Source organism: Aythya ferina (assembly GCF_964211825.1).
Source record: "Aythya ferina genome assembly, chromosome: 3".
NCBI lineage: Eukaryota > Metazoa > Chordata > Aves > Anseriformes > Anatidae > Aythya > Aythya ferina.
Genome location: NC_140298.1, coordinates 19,969,475 through 19,990,235, shown reverse-complemented (window position 1 = coordinate 19,990,235; position 20,761 = coordinate 19,969,475). Strand labels below are relative to the sequence as shown.

Genomic DNA, 20,761 nt, shown 5'->3' with positions numbered 1-20,761 from the left:
TTTGTGATAGAGATTGCGTGTGAGCTCTGGTTTGGGCCAAAACAGCTTCTGTCCTGCCTTGGCCAGGTGATGTTGAAGTGTGTGTTAGGAGGAGCCACTCTTGAGGTGCCAGGTTGGTGGGTTGTTTTAAATGCAATTAAAAGCCTGGGCACACTGAAGCCAGTGTGGCTTATCACTCTTTGGACTGTGAAGGTGATGAAGCACTTCATAAGCATGTACAACTAAAGGATCTCTGATCTGAAGGGCTTGGAAACCAAAATATGGCATGGAGGGTAAGATGTAATTAAGGAAAAACATGATGGGAGGGTACAAATAATAGCAAGAGGACCCTGTTTGGGTTGCTCTATACCAGGCAAGTGCTGAATCAAGCTTGAGGGCTTTCCTATAAACTGAGAACAACAAAGCTTCATGCTGGTCAGCATGCAAACTGTTCTTTGCACTTTGTCAGGCGATGTTGAGCCATGTGAAGGCTGGCTGAACTTTTATGTTCTGCTTTCTATATGAGCAGCTATTTTTGGAATCTAATTACCACTGTTTAGGGAGTCAGGTTAATATATATTTGTGGGACACAGGATTAGAAAGCAGAAGGCCTCAGTTTGTTGGAAATCAATTTTAATATCCCTATGGCTGTGGTAGAATAAGGGTCAATATAGCATATACATGTCTTATTTTACAATTAAGCTTCTATTTTACAATTAAGCTCCTTGATTTACTACACGCATGGCACTTGAACTAAAAGAACTAGTGAGGAGCTTCATTTTCGGAGAAAAGGGAAGAAACAAAGATGCTGTTTAGAAACCACTCCTAACCAAAATTTCTTATTTCTCTGAATTTGTTACATGAATTCACTACAATGTAAACATACATCTGTTCCTGAAAGAAGGCCATTTGAATGGAGAACAGTTCTACCATTTGGGGCTGTTCTTTGCATTTTATGCTTATGGGAAGTGAGGAATGCCAGTGTTGTTTCAGTGCAGTGCTTACTAACTTCTGACTTTCTAGAACATCAGCCCTCAAACTGGAGGGATCAGTCTTTGGATTGGGCTGAGGAATACCTCTTGGGGTGAACACAAGGAGACCTTAAAGAGAAAAATCTTTCCTCTGTGTTTCTTTCTCTAGAAAGCTCTCTCCTACTTTCCAAGTGTATGGAAAGAATAACATTGCCACGCTTTATCCAGAGGAGGTAGCTAAGTATAGCCAGAGTCTCTGGATTGATGTCCTAAGTGATGATCAGGTTGTAACACCTTCTCTTTGTCCATTAATCTCTGAGCAGAAACACTTCTGTACACAAAAATAACCAGAAAAAAAAATCATAAGCCATCTGTATTTCATTTTATGTGTTTATTATATTTATTTATTTTCCTTTTAAAAGGGCACAACATTTTCAGCTTGCTTTTAGCTGTCACTTATTAAGGAGAAACGGTGAGCAGGACAAGTGTTGAAGTGCTCTCCTTGAGCAGAAGAGCTGGGGTACCAAGGGTACACATCTGTAGTGCTACAAGGACCATTAGGCCCTATTCAGGGAGGGGAGCTCTGTCTACGGAAAGGTGAGCTGGTGGTGATGGGCAGAATAAGTAGATTTAATAGGTTGAACTGGGCAGATCTGGCACTGCTGGGGCCTGAAACATAATTATTTTGTGGAGGGCAGAAGAGGGAAGATGGTATGTTTCTCCAAGGAGCTAAGAAAGACCAGATCATGGTAGGCGTGAATCTACAGATGAGTGGAGAGACTTCCAGCGATCATATGAAACAAGCAGTGTTTCATCTGCAAAGTTTGCTACCTGCTATTAGCAAACATTATGCTGAGAATAAAGACACTTTGATCAGGTTCTCCCACGACTGTTCGTAGCTGCTGTAGTGGTCTCAACTTGAAGAAGAGGTGGAAGGGAAACCCATGTGCAAGCAGGTGAAGGCAATGCAGGTCAGGGGCTTCAGGCAGTAGCAATGAGGAGTTCCCCCATTCTTGGGGGTGGTTTTGTGGGGACAACATTTCACTCCAGGTCTTTTAGGCACTGTGTTCAATGTTTGTTTTAGTCTCTGGCTTTCTCTGGAGACTGCAACATGGGTATTCAATATTTTTTAATTTCTTCTGAATTGATATGCACTAGCTACAGCCCAAGACAGTGTTTTCTTAGCAAGCACACATGCCATTTTATCACTGGCTAAATGAGAAAAAATATTTTGTAAAACATTTTTTTTATTTTATAAACATATTAAACCAAAGTAATTTTGAAAGTCTTAGTAAACAAACCAAGTTGAACTAATCTGCAGAGATTAATTTTGTTCTCTAGCCCCTGTCTATGGGGCAGCAATCTTGCCATGCTTATTGATTATCAGACAAGACTACTAATCCCCTTATGGTCATTAAGTGTACTTAATTAAAGAGCAGTTAGCAAGCTTCTCTTTACCAAGTTAATATTGGCTGTTAAAAGTGATTTGTACATTACCAATATGGTAGCCATTAATCTAAAAGTCAATTTGTCATTTATATTTTCCCCAAACAAATACATTCACTAGGCCACAAAGGCTAGAAAGCATTCAACATCTGCTCTTGCAGTGTATGTAAGAATCAAACTTGGCTGTCTTAAACTATAAGGCTTAAGACAGTGCCAGTTTCCATCTACTCTTTCATAAGCCAGTGTCCCCCCACTGGCAGGGGGAACAGAAGAGGGTAGAAATCTTGGAAATACTTCTGACAAGTTTTAATATATGAAACAGCCAGATGGAAAAGCTCAAATTACTGTCTTCTCTGACAGGAAGTGTGAAGCTCTGTGTTGATTTCTTTGGCTTGTTGACTGGCAATTCGTGGGCAAGATGTTTCAGAGAAATTGCCTGTAAAAGCCAAGGAGGGAGGCTGAAGTTATGGTCAGGGTGACTTAAGAGATATGGAAGGGAAAGTGAGGCATATTGATGAAAAAGCAGGGCAGGCTTTTTCATAGAAGTCTGGGTTTCATTTTTCTGTATCAGAACTGATTTTTCCTTACTATACACAAATGTGAAGACATTCAATTTTTAATATGGTACTTCAAGATTAAATGTATAGTGAAATACATAATGCTTTCTGGTTCCTACTGCATAGATAATGTTTTGTGCTGTGTAAGACTGAGCCTTCAATATAGATGTTTTGCTACCAGAAACCTATTGCTACAATTAAGCAAAACAAAAATTCTTCAGCAAAATACCATGCACCTGTCACATACTCTTGTATAGGCTTGCATTTGGTCTTAAATTAGATATTTATCCAGCAAACTATGAACCTCAGCTGAGCACCTCTTAGGGGGCAGTGGAGGATGAGTGTCCCATTGGGGATGATAGCGTAGGGGTGGGGAGGGTGATGGTTTGATGTTTTTTTCTAACAGAATAGTTACTCCTGAGCACACCCAGTTGAGCTCTGCCAGGAGGCCTCAGCAGTGCTTATTGGTTCTGCTCTTCTAGAAAATCACCAGCTGGTGAGGAAAGAAGTTGTGTTCCCTTTTTTTGATCTGAGTAGGTAGTTCTCCAGGAGTGGAACCTGAAGTTCAGGGATCTGGGAAAAATTCAAAGTAGAGTACTCACCTGTAGAGTATTTATATTTGGAAAAGTTGCAAGGATAAAATGTCCGTCAAAGGTATTGCTTTAGCCCATATTAAGGATCACTTATTTTTCTCCAATATTTTATTTTCTGCTGTATCTGAGATATAAATCTTTGACAAAGGTAGACCCAAGGATGCAACTTTCTTTTCCCATTAAGAAATGGATTCTATACTTGCCAATGGGATAAAATATTTATTTTGAACTCTAGATGCAAATATATCTGTAAGCCAGGATAAAACACTATCTGTCTTGATCATATAGCCAGTGTCATTTTGGGATAACACTTGCATTTGAGAACTTATATATAATATATTTTTGTTTTATTAATCAACCCTGTTTAGAAAGCTAGCAGGCACCTTGACTTATGGTGAAGGTCTGCCTTTTGTAGAAGTACTGATTTCAGTGTTTTGCCTGCTCAGATATGTCAATGCTTGGGAAGTTATTCTGCTTTAAAAAAAAAAAAAAAAAAAAGTCAAGGTGCGGCTGCACACAGCTAAGAAAATGCAAGGTGGGAACAAAAGTAAAGAGGGGAGAAAATTGAAGGAATTGTGGTACTTTCATGCTGGCAGTATTGCTGAGAAAATATATATACGGGACTCTTTGGACAAGGTAATGTGCTTCACAAGGTGAAGTAATGTGCTTCTGCCTGGGAAAAGAAGCACATTGTTTACTATTTAATACAAGCTTAAGAACATGGCTTAGATTTTTTTGTTGTTGTCGTTGTTCTTAAGTTCAAGCACATTAGGAAACTGTAAAATTATATCGTGTATAGAGGAAAAGAAGAATACCTTGAGTTATAAGGCTTTTTGGGTTTTCTCACAAGAGAAAGCTAACTCTGACTAAGGGTCAAATTAGCATCTCACCTGAAAAACCCTTTAGTTCCAAGTAGGATGCCACTGAGAGGTTTCTCACAGGATTTCAGCAATGGGCTTGGGGCTCTGCTGGAGCACCTGTGCAGTCATCTGAATTGTGAATATGTATATACCATTAAGCATAGCCCCCCTCCCCCAACTGCATTTAATTTGGATATTTCCAAGCAGCTTATCTGCTAACAATCTTTTAATATTCTATTTATTTATTTAATATTGTTGCTTGGGCTGCTCATATAATCAGATAAAGGTCCTTAAACCAAATTTATGATTAAATAGGATAAAACTATTTATTCTCTTTACTCACCATATTAATGTTATAGCTTATGCTGACTAGATTTTGATATTTCAAATGAAGTTACTATATTTTTCAAATCATAATGATATGAGAAAGCTGTATTATCTCATTGTGAGGATTACTTGCTGCTACCTTATCTTCTGTAGCGTCTGCACATATTGGCCTTCAGATTTCCTCATGATGTTAGCTGCTATGTGTGGATGTTTGTCTCCCATCTGGTGATTAACCTCTGCATAGTTTTATTTTGCTATTTTATTCCTTAAGTCACTGTTCAGGATTTAAGGTACTGTTTCATATGTTTGTCAGGCATTGTGTTTTTAGGTTGGCTTGCTAACCAAAGTATCAAGCATCTTCTTTGATTGCAGCCAGTTTGTGCAATGAGAATGTCACTATATAAAGCAACTGCCTTATGGTTCTGGTATGCATTAGTGGATGAGTATTTTTCTAATATATATATTTCACCAAAATGACGTTGACTTGCACACCTATTTGAAAGCTAGCGATAGATCTGCAAGATTTTTGTTTTGGGAAAAATGTATCTGAAGCATGTACTGTCTATGCCAACTTGGAAGAGGCCAGCCTAATGCAGAGTGCATCTTGCCTCTGCTTTTGTTTTAAAAGCTCTGTGGTATTTGAGGGTTTTACAAAGCAAGCTTCCGGTAGCTCAAGCTGCTACTTTTGCTAAGCTTTTTTCTCCTTTTAATTTTCTGTGACCTTGTCTTTAGAAAGGTTTAATTAGAAGCTCATAATGACCACATCCAATTTGATGAGCTTTGTGTAAATGCAGACTGCAAAAAGGAAGCTGAGTTCCTCAGACAGTTCCTATTGTTGCAGATAGCTGGCCAGCAGACTCCAATTTCTTTAAGGTATGTAACAGACCTGAACTGATTCATGTGTAGTAAAGCTCAAGATCTAGAAGAGAAGCAATAACATGACCAATCTACATGCAAACAAAATCCTCTTAGAAGTGCATGTGGATGCTGAGATGGGGTCTCCTGGTGACTGACTGAATGATGAATTCAGCCCAGAGGCTGAATACATCTGACTCCAGCTGCAAATCAAAAAAAAAAAAAAAAAAAAAAAAAAAAGATAGTCTAGTTGAAAGATTGCTAAGTAGTTATGAAGCAGAAGCATAACTAGAATTTTTAAAAATAATTTATGTACACTGACATTTTATGCTGAAAATTTCTAGTAACTTAATTTGCAGTTCTTTATAAGAACTTTCTTGACTTCTTCCATATAAAAATGGGACAGTTGTCTCCACATTGCTGATTCCTGTCTTCACCCTTATATTCCTCCAGTTTTATCTGAGTTTCCCATTCTCTCAACAGCTGGCCTCAATTTCATCTTTCAAAACTTCATTTCTCTAGGCAATCAGGCAAATGAATTGTCTTCATCCATGTTTAAAACAAATTCATTCTAAATTAGTCTGTGCCCCTTCAGTGTTAATTTTCCATGACTATTATAGTCATTGAGCTTTATAGCATGAACACAAGCAAATATCAAGTTTGAAGGCTTAAATGTTTTTCAGTAGATTTTAATTTGTGGGCTACATCTTCAGCTGTGATTTAAGTCAGTAGGAGCCTTCAAAGCCAACAGATATGGTTTCCATGATTTGGTGAGTATAGTAATACTGTGTTGGCTTTATGCTAGATGAAGAGCTAGTTTGTAACTATTCAAAATAAGTTTTAAATTAGGAATACTAAGGACTTACAGAATTCATATTATTTAAGATTCTATGATAAATTATCCAACTGTGGAAGGAAGAAATATCATGTAGCTAAGTATTGTTTCTATGTAGTCCAAAGTTAATGGAAATTAGCTATCTTTGTCTCAGATAGCTGGCTAAATTTCTTAATATTTATTACAGTATTAAACTTCTAAACATAAAATGCACTAAAGAATTGTCTGGTTGATTCAGAGAACAAGGTAATCTCATACAGGTATAGGGTTTTAGAGCATAGATATGATTAAAATATACCTCTGACAAATTAGTATTCATGTGAGGAATTCAAGATATAGATCTCAGAAGAGAGTCGGTCAGGACCAGAATCAGCAGCTTGGCTTCTTCCCTGGACTCATCTCAAAAGGAACCTAATTTAGGTGGACTAAATTACCCCTCGGGAGAGCCCCTCTATCTGCACTCAGAACAAAAGGCATATAAACCTATTCATCATGTATTTAACTCTTATAACCTCACTCTACCTCCGGTCACTCAGTTGAGGCTTATTCCATGGTTCTTAACATTCTCCCCTTATGAATTATGGTACTGGTGAATACCAGTATGCTTAACATTTAAGCTCAAGTGGAAAAGGAATGCATGAGCTTGTTGCTGCAGTCCTGCACATGCATTTTTGGAAGGTTTTTCATACTAGATGATGCAATTATTTCATGTCTTGTCTTCTGGTTCAACCTCATCCAGTTTGATTTCGTGACAACGAAGTTATCTGGTCTGTGTGGTACTTGCATGAAGGTAAATTGGCTCAGTCAAGATACCTGAGTAAGGGAGGCAAAACAAGTATCCAAATAAAATCGTTTCCATTGAGCAGATCTGCTTATCACAAAACCTTCTGTTACCTGTTTCCCCTTGCTGGCTTTCAAAAGAGAAGTAAAAGGCCAAGAAAACATGGACCAAGTTACTTATATAGAGATCAGCCTTCTATATCAGGGCGAAAGCATTTTGGTAAACTATGAATATTCTAGGTCTGTATTCATTTGCAGTACAGTCGATAAGCTTTCAGTATGTGCACTTTTTTTTTTCTTGGGGTAGGAGACAGTTTATATAATAAAGCTATTGCTAAGCTTTGCAGCTTCAAAAAGAAGGTTTTCAGCATCTTTGAAGTTCTCTGTCACTACTGTCAGCTGTCATTGTGGGCTAACATATCAAACAGGTTCCAGTCAATTTTGTGTTTCTCAGTGTTTTATTCATATTTGTAAAAATGTGTCCTACTTACCAAACTAGTAGTGTTTTGCATACACTTTTTAGAGTCAGGAATATATGGCTTCATGGCCTCATATGAAACAAACACCCTCAAGCCCCTGCTCCTCATGTTATTTCTGCTCTTTTTATGTGTTGCTCTTGGTGGTTTAGTTCAGGCTTGCCTGATGTATCAGTGGACACCCTCAGGAACTTTACACGGCAGGGAGAAGAATCAGAGTTCTTGACTACAAGAGATTGACATGTTGGTCATGAACACTGAGGACTAGCAGGCACTTTCTACAAACAATTCTTTAAAGAAAATGCTCAAAATAAAAAGACTGGGAGTTAGTGAATGGAACAGGGAGAAGACAAGGCACTGTATCTTGTTGGTTCCTTTTTTATTTTGTTTGTGTACAAGGAGGTTTCATCCTCTTTCAAATATGAAGGAGCACAGGAGCACTGGCAAAAGTAAATGTTTCTTTCCAGAGGCTAGGAAAAGAGAGGCCAGGCCTGATACTGGAAGAAATGTATGACAAAATGGGTTATTGGTTTTGGGGGGGCAGGCACTTCACTTCAGTTCACTTCTATTTATTCTTTCTGTAAGCAGGTGCCCAGAAAACGTTATAAATCCACTTTATGGAAGTGGGTTCCACTTCAGCATTATACAGCAGGAATAAATTTCAAACTAAAGATTTCTGTGCAGGAACAGTATCTCCTATAGGTCAGCACATGGAAGGTGGGAAGAGTCATACATATCTAACTAATAAAAAAGCTGAAACTTCCATCAGCAGCTGATTCTGGTCTTAGTTGTTTGGCCATTTCTGCCTTCAGTGGCCATTGCACTAATTTATGAATCTGTCATGAGAAAACACATCTCTGACTGTACGCATAATTTTACTTTGACACTAAACACTACAGTTCAGAAGTTGAAATGAGAAAAAGCAAACAACTTCTACTGGGCTGTCTGTGTTGTCCTGATTCGTGTGAACTGGAGGTACTGTGTCAATATCGTGAGCTTCTTCCAGAAACTTTTAAGACTTGAGCCAGCTCCCCAGATTCCACTTCTGTTATAAGATTTCTGAGCTCAACTGTATTTTCTGGATCAAAATGTCTATAGAACTGCTACTGGTGTCAATTTTATGTCCTCCTGTTCTGAGTAAGAATTTTGAGAGATTTTCAGCCTTACATAAATAACTTGATCGAAGACGGGACACATATGTAATACTGAACTGTGAATGGCAGTTGTTTCAGGCCAAAATTTCATTTTTTTTGGATATCCAGGCAAACGTCACCATGCTTTGTAAAATAAACTGATAATGATGAATTTTAACTATAAACTTTACATTATTATGCAAGTTATATTGGATTGGTAGTATATTTCTTTCGATCCATACAGCAAATTAATGACACATTTCATGATGGGAAATGTGATTTCAAAATGATCTTGCCAGAACTATAAGAGGGGTGGCCTTAGACTGTCCTGTAGTTAGCAGCTACCATTAGAAGAACAATCTAATGCTCTGCTCATGATGGCAGTGAAGTCTTAATTTTGCTGGACCATGGATAAACTCTAGTAGTTACCCATGCTTTTACTAATAACTAAATATCTGTCTTTTTGTATCACCAAAACTGTTCTTTGCATTCACCAAAAAGGAGGAAAAAGTGTTAAAATAGCTTTACATCTTTATTTTAGGTTGGAAATATAAGTTAGAAATAATTGTACCTGGAACCAAACTGTTGGCAGCTTTTAATCTTCTTGAACCAAACTTTGATGAAGTTTCTCCTAAGTGAATTTATTCACCAATTTATTCACCTATTTTTTTAAAGAGAAAAAAATGCCAGAACACTAGAAATGATGAGATGTAGATGATCTGTTGTATACTAACAAATAATGAACTATCAAAGGTAAAAAGTCCCCAGCCTGTCATCTCTTCATTTGAATCTTGATGCCACTTACTGTTTCTCCTGAAAATTTAGTAAGCCTTACCAGAACAATGTTCAATTCTTGCAGGGTGGCTGGCAAGATCAGAGCTGCAGCTAGGACATATCTTTGCAAACAAGCTTATAAATTGAACTGTATCTAAAAAGTATGCATAATAGATTCTTTAAATATAATTTTAATATTATCTCTAGCTGAAACTAGAAATTAAGAATGACAACTGCTGATATTAATAGAATTCCAGGGTGGACTACTGAAGTCATTATGTTTTGCTTTCTTCTAAATACACTGCCTTATGCATGAGTATTCTGAAGGACTTGTTAATTTTCTAGCCCTAGCAATGCTGAATTGATATGCTGAGCGTTGGACAAATTTCAAAATGAAAAAAAAAAAAAAAAAAAAAAAACACTTTAAAAACTGAAAATCATTTTAATTGTTTAAAAATTCTATGGCATAGGAAAGTGTCAAAAGGCAGAAAGTACAGGAAAATGCTTAGAAAAAAACAAGGAAACATTTATCAATCAGGTTTATAGGGCTGAGTTAATTTTTAGTAAGTCAAACTTTCAAGTGGATGCTTCTGTTCTTGTTCAAGATTTAGTTATCTGCAAATTTATAAAGATTAATTGAAAAATAATTGCATTCTTCTGTAAATTAATTTCAACAGAAGCAGGGTATATGCAAAGGAATTCTGGATTCTATTTTAGTTACTAGAAAGTGAATTGAACACTTTAAGTATGCAGATGATTGATTAATAGTCATTTTTACCTGACTTACAATGCTACTTTCTCTTTTATTCTGTTATACTTATATTATGTAGCTATAATGCTGGTATCTTTAGTGTTACTTGGTAAAATTTATAAAAAATAACATTGATTGTGTTGAAGATGATGGTAAATACTTCTTTTTATCCTAAATATTCAAATGCTAAAATACACAGAGACATTTGTGTGGTCTTTGTCAAGGTGTCCTTGAATGAGAGGATTTAAGCCTCAACGCTGTTGCTTGGGCCCAAGCCAAGTCATGTGTCCTCATTGGTCTTGAGGCTTTTCCTGTGAATTCAGCTGTCACTTTCCTTTGCAGTCTGTCATAATGGGATGAGACTTCTCTGTCCAGTCCCTGTCTAAGACTACAGATGTGTAGCTGAGGCTATAGAAACCCCTAGCTATTTAGCACCTCTCACTTGAGACTGGTGGTTTTCATTGCTCTGGGACCAATTCTACAAGAAAAATGTATGAAATTTATAAAAACTGAATTAAGCAAATGAGCTTGATTAAAATATATACATATATCATATTTAATAAAAGTTATGTGCTAAGTGCAATGAATCATTGACTGCTATTTAAGCCTTTTCTATAAGCATTGGCTTCATTGGTTCAGCTATTTTGATGCAACTAAAGCTGTGCTTTGCTCAGTCTTCAGATGCATTGGTTTGAACATATTGATGTACATACAGTTTATTCTATTTTCCTTTAGGAAAATAGGATATTAGCATTTACCTTTTCTCAGACTTTGAGGAGGATGAAATTGGACTGAGGCTGTAACAGATTGTTTGCATTTTTTGCATACTCCTGAAAATTACACTGGCACTTCTGCATATTCATTAGGATGGTCATGACAATAGCAATAATGGTGTAAAGTAGTTCTGATTCCCACAAAACAAATGGAACACGTTTGCCTTTTTTTTTTTTTCTATTTCCTATTGATGTCCTATTTCTCTTATTCACCCACTCTGTCCCTGTTCCTCTGTCTTCTGACGTATCTGTTAAGGTCCTGGACATCATGTGCTGTGTCTTGTCAAGGAGATGAGTGTAATTACAGATGGGCTGGGTATCACTGAAAAATGTGTTGTAACTGAGTTCTGTCTCCTTCTCCAACAGCAGTATAACAAATTTGGTTATCACTCTTTGACTTAGCTACTAATTTTTTAGTGGCCCGTAGAAACATAAAATTCTCTGACGCCTCTTTCCTTCTACAGCTCCTGGGAAGGAGAAAGACATGAGGAAGCATAATGTCCTAAAAATCATGCCTCAGTCTGTGAAACTGGTTCAAAAATTATTACTAATTCTGGCCTTGGAAGACTAAGAATCAAACAAATCCAGAATTTGGGATGTTTCCTTGAGGCAGACTGACTATTTAAAAGCTTGATATGGTTAGAGTGGGTGATCATCTTTCTAATACTATTCTACCCAATTTTGGCACTCACTTGACTCCTTGGTGTGTGGATTCAATCTGCTACATCTTCGGGGTGGAGTGGGGCTGCCCATTTGGGCAGCAGCAATCAGATTGGCTCTGCTGCAACATCTAGCTGTACCTTTTCTTTCTGACTGTACTAACATACTTCCTGTGCTGTGTCCTTATCTCCCACTGGACTTGCTTATGTTTTCTAGATTTGCATTTATGATTAAATTAAAATGAGGTTAGATCAACATTTCCTCTAAGAGCTACTCCACTGAGAGCTTTGTGGAGAAAACCAAAAGTATTTCTACAGGCACCATTGTACTTCTCTTACTGTGTTTTAGAGGGCTTCCTGGTCTTTCTCCTTCAGATCATATTCACCAGTGGACATACAAATCCATGATTCATTGCTGTGACTATTAGATTGTCTTTTCCTGTTATTAATACCATTTTTGTTTTAGCTGATCATGTAGGAAACCTTTATAAAGATATAGATTCCTGCTATTATTTTGTTTTGCCGCAGGATGTTAATTATTGACTGGCCTCCATCATTTCTGGGCTGAGTCTTTTGGAGGATACAGCTGTCATAAAGTTTTTTTTGGGTTTTAACAGTAGGCCTTTTTGTTAAGTAAATCTAGTTTGAGCTACTAAGTCAAGTACTTTATTAAACTTCAGGGAAAAAAATGGACTTGATGGGTTAAGTTCAGAAATTTTTCTGCACTTAGTAATTCTTAGTTTTTTTGTGTTTACCTGTACTTCTCGTAGTGCTTTGCTAAAGTGAATATCAATCTTCTCAACTTGCAGATAAGGAAACTAAGACATAGACATGCACAGTTACTTCTGAGATCTGATTAGAATTCATATTTTCCTCACCATTTTGTTTCCTTTTCAGATAGCTTCCCTTAATCTAACATCTGAATTTCATTATGAGAAGGATGTCCATTTATTTGATTTTAAACTAGCCTATACTTACCCCACAATTCTATAGAAGCACATAATCCTACAGTGGATGCTAATGCTCCTCAGAATGTACAGTATAGAGTAAGTGCACAGAATGACTTGATGCAAAAATGTGTATGCTGCTACCGCAGAAGTAATACCTGTGGATGATAACTGGGAATAATGAACAGCAGAGAGTTAAGATGATGAATAATGTTAATGTGCCTCACTTACAGGTGGAAATGTAACGAGTTTAACTCAGTGGCTCTAGGGAGACCACTGTCTCTTTAAATGCAACACACTTTTAAAATGATTCTTGAAGTAAAGTGCCAGGAGCACGGGAATTGCTACTTTAAAGAAAAGCATGTGGCTTCTACAGGCACTGCATGCATTTGAAAGATGGCACATATAAAACAGCGGAACTTAGGAGCAAAATAGCACTGACGGTTCAGTTCTTGCTCCACGTTGATTTGAAGTGGAGAGGGGACCTGAAGTCAGCTGAACTCTGCTCCCAAGGCAGCCCTGAGCTTTCACTGATTGGGGAGCGAGTCAGACTTGATTGCTGGAAATCATTCAAAGGGAAAACTCACCTGAGAAGTCAATATTGCAGTGTGCTCGCATAGGTGAGCTGTAATGGGCTAGGAGGAAGGGAAGAAAACAGGTCTATGACCGATGTGGTTGTTTCTTAGTTCCTCCCAGAGGGGAGCACACAGGGAAACAGGGCAGATCCTCACAAGTGTCCATTGCTCTTGCAATGGAGACCCTCTTGTGATGAGACCATCACTGGTCTCACTGGTGCAGCAGGAAGGGTTTAATTGCTGCTCCCACGTGGGGTGATCTTGAATGTGTCCTGTACAGGTGAGAGGGGATGTATAACTCTGCTCTGTAGTTGCTGAAGGCTCTAACCTGCCCTTACTAGGTCTACTACACCAGCTGCAGGGCGAAGCACAGCAATAAGTGTCACGGCTCTGGAGTTTTTCTTCCATGTCTATTCCTTAAGACTTACAGAAGATGAAGAGCACTTGAGAAAAAGGGCTTACCGCAGAACTCTTAATTAGAGACAAATTCAGGGTGAAAAGTCCCAGGGAAGAGAAGCTGATTAAGGAAATGGGGAAAACAAAAGATGGGAGAACTGGTGAGGACAGTGTGCTGTGAAGAGAGGTATGTGTTGAAAAGCAGAAGACCCTAATGGGAAATAAAGATTCTGAGGGCAGAAGATAAAGGTTTAAAGGATTTGATGTTGGCAGAAGTGCGGATTTGAATAGAAAGGGGTAAGATCCTTACAGAAGCAAATAGGAAGAAAATGGCTGGGGAAGAAGAATGTCCTTGGGTATGATAAAAAAGTGAATTTACTGTAGTGCTTGAAAGAAGCAGCAGGAGGGGCTGTGAAGTGATTTCAGAAGCTGAAGGAGAAAAGGAATCATTGTATCACAGAATGGTTTGGGTTGGAGGGGACCTTAAAGACCATCTGGTTCCAAACCTCCTGCCATGGCTGCCCAAAACCCCATCCAGCCTGGCCTTGAACACTTCTAAGGATGGGGCATCCACAGCTTCTCTGGGCAACTTGTTCAAGTGCCTCAGCACCCTCACAGTAAAGAATTTCTTCCTTATCTAAATCTACCTTTTTTAATAATTTAAAGCCTAAATTTTTTTATTTTTTATTTGTTTTTTTTTTTTTATTTGTTTTTTTTTTTTTTTTTTTTTTTTTTTTTAATTTAAAGCCTAAAACTTTGTCCTATCACTACACTCCCTGATGAAGGGTTCCTCTCCAAGTACAGGTTGTTAGGCAAAAAAGATGATAAAGCCAAGAGAAAGAGGAATAAGAACTGTGAAACAGCTTTTCAGGAAGAAAAAGCAGAATTTGAACACGTTAAGGGAAGAAATGATTATGCTTATACTGTATAGTGCAGTCCTCATTCTCATACCTGGTTCATCTGTCTTCAGAAAACCATGTAACTATGGAACTCTGAGACAAATCCAAATATAAATTTCCAATTTATCAATATGAATATGCCAACTCGGTGTCAATTTTTTCTTTTTAAAGAAAGCACTGGAAATCAATTTCTGAAAATAAGTAAAGAATTTTCAGAATAAATACATCTTTTGATGAATCTGACAGTTGAAATGGGGGCTGTCACTTCTGTCAGGTTTCAAGTGCAAGTTTCTTCATAGAATTTTTGCTGGTGGTTTGACCCCTTCTCCTAATGGGAAGGAGCAGTCTGGCTGCCCTGCTGTTCCCTGGGGGCTGTGCTGAAGACATTGACTGTAACTGAGCCCAAACAGGGAGAAGGGGAGGAAGTGCAGAGCTAGAATGGAATGAAAATTTGGCAGAAGATGTGGAATCATGTTTTGCTGAAAGAAGGCTTGGGGCAAGAGATGTGAGAGTTGAATGCTCAAGGTTGAGCAGTATGCTTGTTGCTTAATGATATGGGCAGAAGAGGGTAGAAAGGGCTGCCTGGTAAAGCAGCTATGGAATAGAGAGTTAAAGAAGGTCTAAAGGAAAATGAAGGCTAGGAGCAGTGATTTGACTGAAAATTTTCAGAAGGTGTTGATAATCAGTTGATGAAAACAAAATTGATTAGGTACAGATGATGTAATGAAAGGGTTGGAGGCCAGAGGATGGATTAGAAAATGTTGTGTAGAGAACAGGCATTAGGGAAGAAGGTGTTATGTAGACATTACCTGTACTTGAAAACAGTGGAAAAGCATATGGTGGCTTGTGTGGGGCAAAGCTGTGGAGGAAACAAAATTGGTTTACAGAAGTAACTGGCTGATTTGGGGAACAGGGCAAAAGGTTACAGTAGGGCAGCGAGTTGCTTGGAGGTGCTTTTAAAAATGAGAGAAGGGTTGTGGGGAATACATGGTTGGATGTTCAGCTGTAGAGGATTAATGGATTTGGGAGGGTACACAAAACAGTTATTGTGAAAGGATGAATTTTCTGGTGAGTCTCAGAAAAAGTGAGTGTTCTACACTCCCAGAATCACTGTTAGTGAATAATTAAAATGTAAATATTTACTGTGCTTTGGGATAGAAGGAATCTGTGGGGAGAAGAAAGATCAATTATTAGATCCCAAGTGCTTCAGCTGTATAGAATGGCCCTTTGTGCTTGGGCAGTCCATTGCAGTCGTACAAAAGAAAGTATCTGTAAAGCAGTCCTTGCAGAGGTTTCCTTTCATTGGATTTACTGTGTGGAGATGCACTGTCTAGCTTATTATTTTCAAGAGAAAGAAGCCTGTAAAACTTGTTGCCTAGAAGATTACTTTATTTCTGCTGTTCTAGTAACAAAGAAAGTTTTGGTGCTAAAATAAGCTATGTGATGTACTGTACTTCTAAAGCTGTTAAAAGGCTCTTAACAGCTCTATAAAATACTTGCCACCTCCTCCTGTGCTTTCAGAAAATTTTACTCTAATATTTATTTCACTGGCTTATACAGAATTTCCTCCCCTTTAAAACATAAGTTGTTAATTATTTCTGGGTTGTCATGATCAACTCCCCTCCAGCTATTAAAATGTACTTGTACTGTAGTTTTATTATTACTTGCAAAATATTGGAAAAAATAATTTTGCTAGACAGTTAAATTTGAAATAAATATTGACTTGGCTATGCAAATGGATCTTTTATGTTAATTTCCTGCAAATATTCAAATGGTATAGTTTTATGAGAAAAAGCACTCAAAAACTAATCTTTATGAATATTCACTGAAAATGAATTTTGAATTGTATGCTTGAGCCTAATCTTTGAAAGTTGTGCTGTGTGGGTTAGTCTACATAGGCCACTGCACAAAATACCCAAAACAGCAGCAGGTGACTGGTCAACACTGCACACATACAAGAGAATATTGATATAAAATATTTGAAAAAATGAAACAGTCTTTGGATATACCAAAAAAATCTTCAGTTTTTCAAAACACTTAGCAGCAGAAGGCAAAACTTATGGCAATTAGTTGTCATGACTTTGTTCACTACTAATTAAAATACTATTTGAAAAGGATTGTGATGGGGAGACCTCTTAGTGGCCTTCCTGTACTTGAAGGGGGTCCACAGGAGAGGTGGTGAGGGACTTATATCAGAAATTAGGAGGGAACTAATTTTTTAAATTATTTTTATTTATTATTTTTATTATTTATTATTTTTTAAATATCTGAATATTTTAGGTAAGATAATTGTGACCAGAGGACTTGAGCAAAACATGAAAACTCTACAAAATGACTTTTATTAGGAATTCCTATTTATCTTTTGACTTTAGGAAAAGGACCTGTATTAACACAGATGTTCCAGGAATGATTGAGTAACTTCCTTGTTGTAGGATGAAGGACTTGTTCCTGTCTTAACTCCTAATGTATTTTAAAATTTCTTATCATTTTTTTAGGTTGTTGAAGAGTTTTGACACTGTGGTTTCTAGAAATCCAAACATACTAAGGAGATTATTTACTGGAAGCTATTTCAATGAAATGGTCAGGAAAGATACTAGTCACATAGCTCATACAACTCCAATAATAAAAATAAAACTTATATGTGCTATGGGGCTGTATTAGTTGGAGCTCCTTCATCCAGAAATACAAATGAACAACCTATTGCAGCTCATGCTTAGCTTATTGATGACAGTTTTGTATTTCTTTTGCTTTGCATAGCCGTACCAAAGAGAAATGAGGTTTATGTCTATGTCTGAAGGTCCTAACAATGTATCTTCTTTACGCTTACTTTGAGGAAAGCTATTACTGTAATCACACGGTGTGTTTAAAGTCCCTACACTAAAGGTTGGTGTAGGCACGTTCCATGCACCTTTGGATTTAATGCAGCTCCTAGTATTTTAATGCAGGCTGTGCATCTAGCACGGACAGGACAAAATGCTGAAACTCATCAGAGCTGTAACATCAAAAGTTATGACAGTTGATGGTGTTCTAAATGCTGGTAAAACTGTATGAATTCACTGAAATACAGGTTTATGCCCTTGGCCAACCCTAAAAGCAGAGAAAAAGGGGAAGAGATGATGGACTTGTTGCTTTCTCTGAAGGGCTGAACTCAACAAATGGGGCACCCTGCCTCAGGCTGCCAGCACCCCTGAGGAGGCGGCTCGCTGCCAAGGGCCATGTTAAATATTTCATAGTGGCAGTGCCGCGGCTTCCCGAGAGCTGCTTTCTTTTTTTTTTTTTTTTTTCTTTAAAGTCCTGGGGGAGGGCAGTGTGTGTGTAACAGCTGTGAGCCAGGCGGGGGGAGCAAGGAGCCCGGGTGCTGGTGCCTCAGAGGGTGGTAAGTTCCAAGCAGGGAGGCTGTGGTGCTGCTGAGGCGGCTGCCCTCCTTGCCTCTCCCTCCGGGCACGGTAAATAACGGGAAATCCACTTATTTATGGGCAGCTGGGGTGCCTGCCGGTGGATGTCAGGGCGGGTGTCTGCCATTAGACCTGCACGGGACAGATGGGGAGTGTGGCATTAAGCGGCTTTACGGAGGGCTGAGCAGGGTGCTGGGCATGCGGCAGGCTGAGTGGTGTGGCGGGGTGCAGGCGGGCTTGGGAGCTGGAGGAGCGGTGACCCTAAAATAGCGCTGAGCAGGATGAGGCCGAGCAGCTTACAGCTAACGGTGTAAAGCTGAGGTAAGCGCTGGGGGGTTTAAACGTGAAATTCAGAGAACTGGCTTGAAACCATGAGCAAAGATATTCAGTGTGCCTGGCTTGCGTGCTGGGGTTTGGTGCTGTAGTTGGCACTCATCACCCTAAGGTACAAAGCTGTATGTCCGCTTTGCGTGCCACAGCGGATCTGGATTAAACCGCGTGTGGCCGTGAACCTGCGCAGCCTCGAGCAGGCCAAGGCCACCTGGCCTTGTTTAGAGAGCTAGCCAGGGTGTGCAGGTTGCCCTGCTGACTGAATGTTGGGGGAAGTATTCAGGTCTTTAAAGTCCCTAGTGGGGTATCACCTCTGTTGGTGAGAAACATCACGTTGTTCCCACAGACTGTATCTGTTTTCATTGGTTTACAGATTCCAGGTGTCATCCATGTGCATTTTGCTGGCCAGAAGACATAGATGTCCCCTGCTACTGAGTCCTTGCATTGGTGTTTTGGAGATGAAACGCTACATAAACTCTTAAAGTGCACCACCTGAGAACATTGCTACCAACATGGACATCATTATTTATTTACAGATGATTTAATCAGGAGGAGCTTTTTTGTAAACATGAATTGCTGGGCTCTTTCCTTGAGGTGTCGTGTCTTGTTTCATGCTATTGAAACATTAATCTTAACTTATTATGACTCCTTTGTGTTGGTCAGCTCTCAGGGACATTTCCCTAGACTTGAAAATGTGGGAGCTTTCAAGAATGTGTCAGTTGTGCCAACTCAAGCCACCTGTGGGCTGCCAGACCGAAGTACTTTTTGTCATAGCTCAGTAGCTGTTGAAAGTATTATGTCTTGCACCCAGAGGTTTTGTGTTCAAGAATGCCCGTACAGGTCGTTACCTTCTTCCTACAAACTGCTTCTTCCCGAAGGCCTTGGTACCTGTGTCACAGAGGACAACAAGGACTTGCATCCGGGGTCCTTCAGCAATGCTTCAAGTTTTATTTTTCATAATCACAAGGATTGCTTCTCTACTCCCCGTTTACTGAGGCTGACAGCTTCATTTACGTTAACTGTATGGTTGAAACCTGAGCAAGAAGGTGTAATGTAAGTAGTATTGAAGGTGTTTACTTTCCTGGTGCTCTTAAAAAAATTGATCATTGCAGTCATGATCATTATTAGCAAGCTATTTAAAATTTTAAAAAGGTACAGTGAGAAACTATGACGTTTTAAAGCTGTATTTAGGCTGGAGGCTTTGCAAATGTCAGGATGAGTAGGCTTAGCTTCTAGCGTTGACTCAGATGGTAGTGCAGTGGGAACTATTCACATATAACACACGTGTATTTTCTTAAAAATACGAATTTGTATTTCTAGTTCACATTCATTCTTCTGCAAGCTGCTAGAAAAATGTCAGGGATGTTGCTTCTTTTGTGATGGAAAAAAACCCTAAAAATTTAGTAATCTCCCAGTGCAATTTTACTTTATAAAAAATGAGGAAAAATCCAAGATTAAGTTAATTCCCAAAATGAATATTTTAGAGCTATAGATGACTGACCATCGTGTATATATATATATATATATATTTTTTTTTTTTTTTTCCAGAAGATACAGGTTTTCTGGGAGATATGGGCAATCTTAACTGAATTAGCAATCATATTACTACTCTAGCAGTTTGTGTAGTGGAATCTTTTGTTAATGAAGTTTTACTAGGTGTTCCCTCTCGTGTGCCTACAGGTCACATTTCTAGCAAATATGACAGCTGGAGTGGTCTTTCAGCTTGACTGAGCCTTACTATAATGGAAAACTTTGCATTTTTGGAAAACTGCATTACAAATAGTACAAAAAGAGTTCCATCTATCTATCATAAAGTGCAGAGCCTCCTATGCCTTGCCCTGGTAATGCAGAAACACACAAGTAGTAATACATTTCAGAGTATATATCAGAAATATTTTTGCACTTATTCTTTTAACTTACCCTAGAATTAAAATAATGGTGTTCTCTATGTAGCATTTTGATTCTTATTTTGCATTCTACTGTGAAACACCAAGAAACACCAAGCCGTTTAAGGGCATGAAAATCATCAGAAACAATATAAATGTGTGAATTAATAGTCTGCTGTAATTGTGGTTATTGAGGGGAAATAAATGAGATCTGGAGGGCAAAAGTGACTTCAGCTTGAGCTTTAGTTAAAGCAGCTCAGATGAAGGTATGTGTAAAGCTGTCTCTGGAGCTTTGGCCTAGTGTCTTTTATAGACTGTGTTTCCTAAATATTTGAACCTTGAACATCAGAGAGTCCATGCCTGGGGTTGTCTTATGTCATAAGTTCATGCCCACACATATGCAGGCCTATCAGGTTCTTGTTCAGCAGAGCATATGCTTAGGTTGAAGCAAAAATGTTCTGTTAATTTCCAAGCAACATGTTGCAGTGATGTGTTGAGTGAAATCTATGAAAACTCTTTTTTTTTTTTTTTTTTTTTTTTTCCAGTGGAATAGGCTGTTCTTGC

At 38.4% G+C, this 20,761-nt stretch overlaps 1 protein-coding gene across 1 annotated transcript in view; it reads left to right on the top strand.

Annotated features, from left to right (window-relative positions):
- USH2A (usherin) overlaps positions 1-20,761 on the top strand; it is a 417,498-nt gene continuing 396,737 nt past the window's right edge. Inside the window, exons 1-2 of the mRNA XM_084512774.1 lie at positions 1-272; positions 18,685-19,364. Coding sequence (XP_084368900.1) covers positions 18,880-19,364 — 485 coding nt within the window. The 5' untranslated portion in view covers positions 1-272; positions 18,685-18,879. The remainder of the gene's footprint in view (positions 273-18,684; positions 19,365-20,761) is intronic.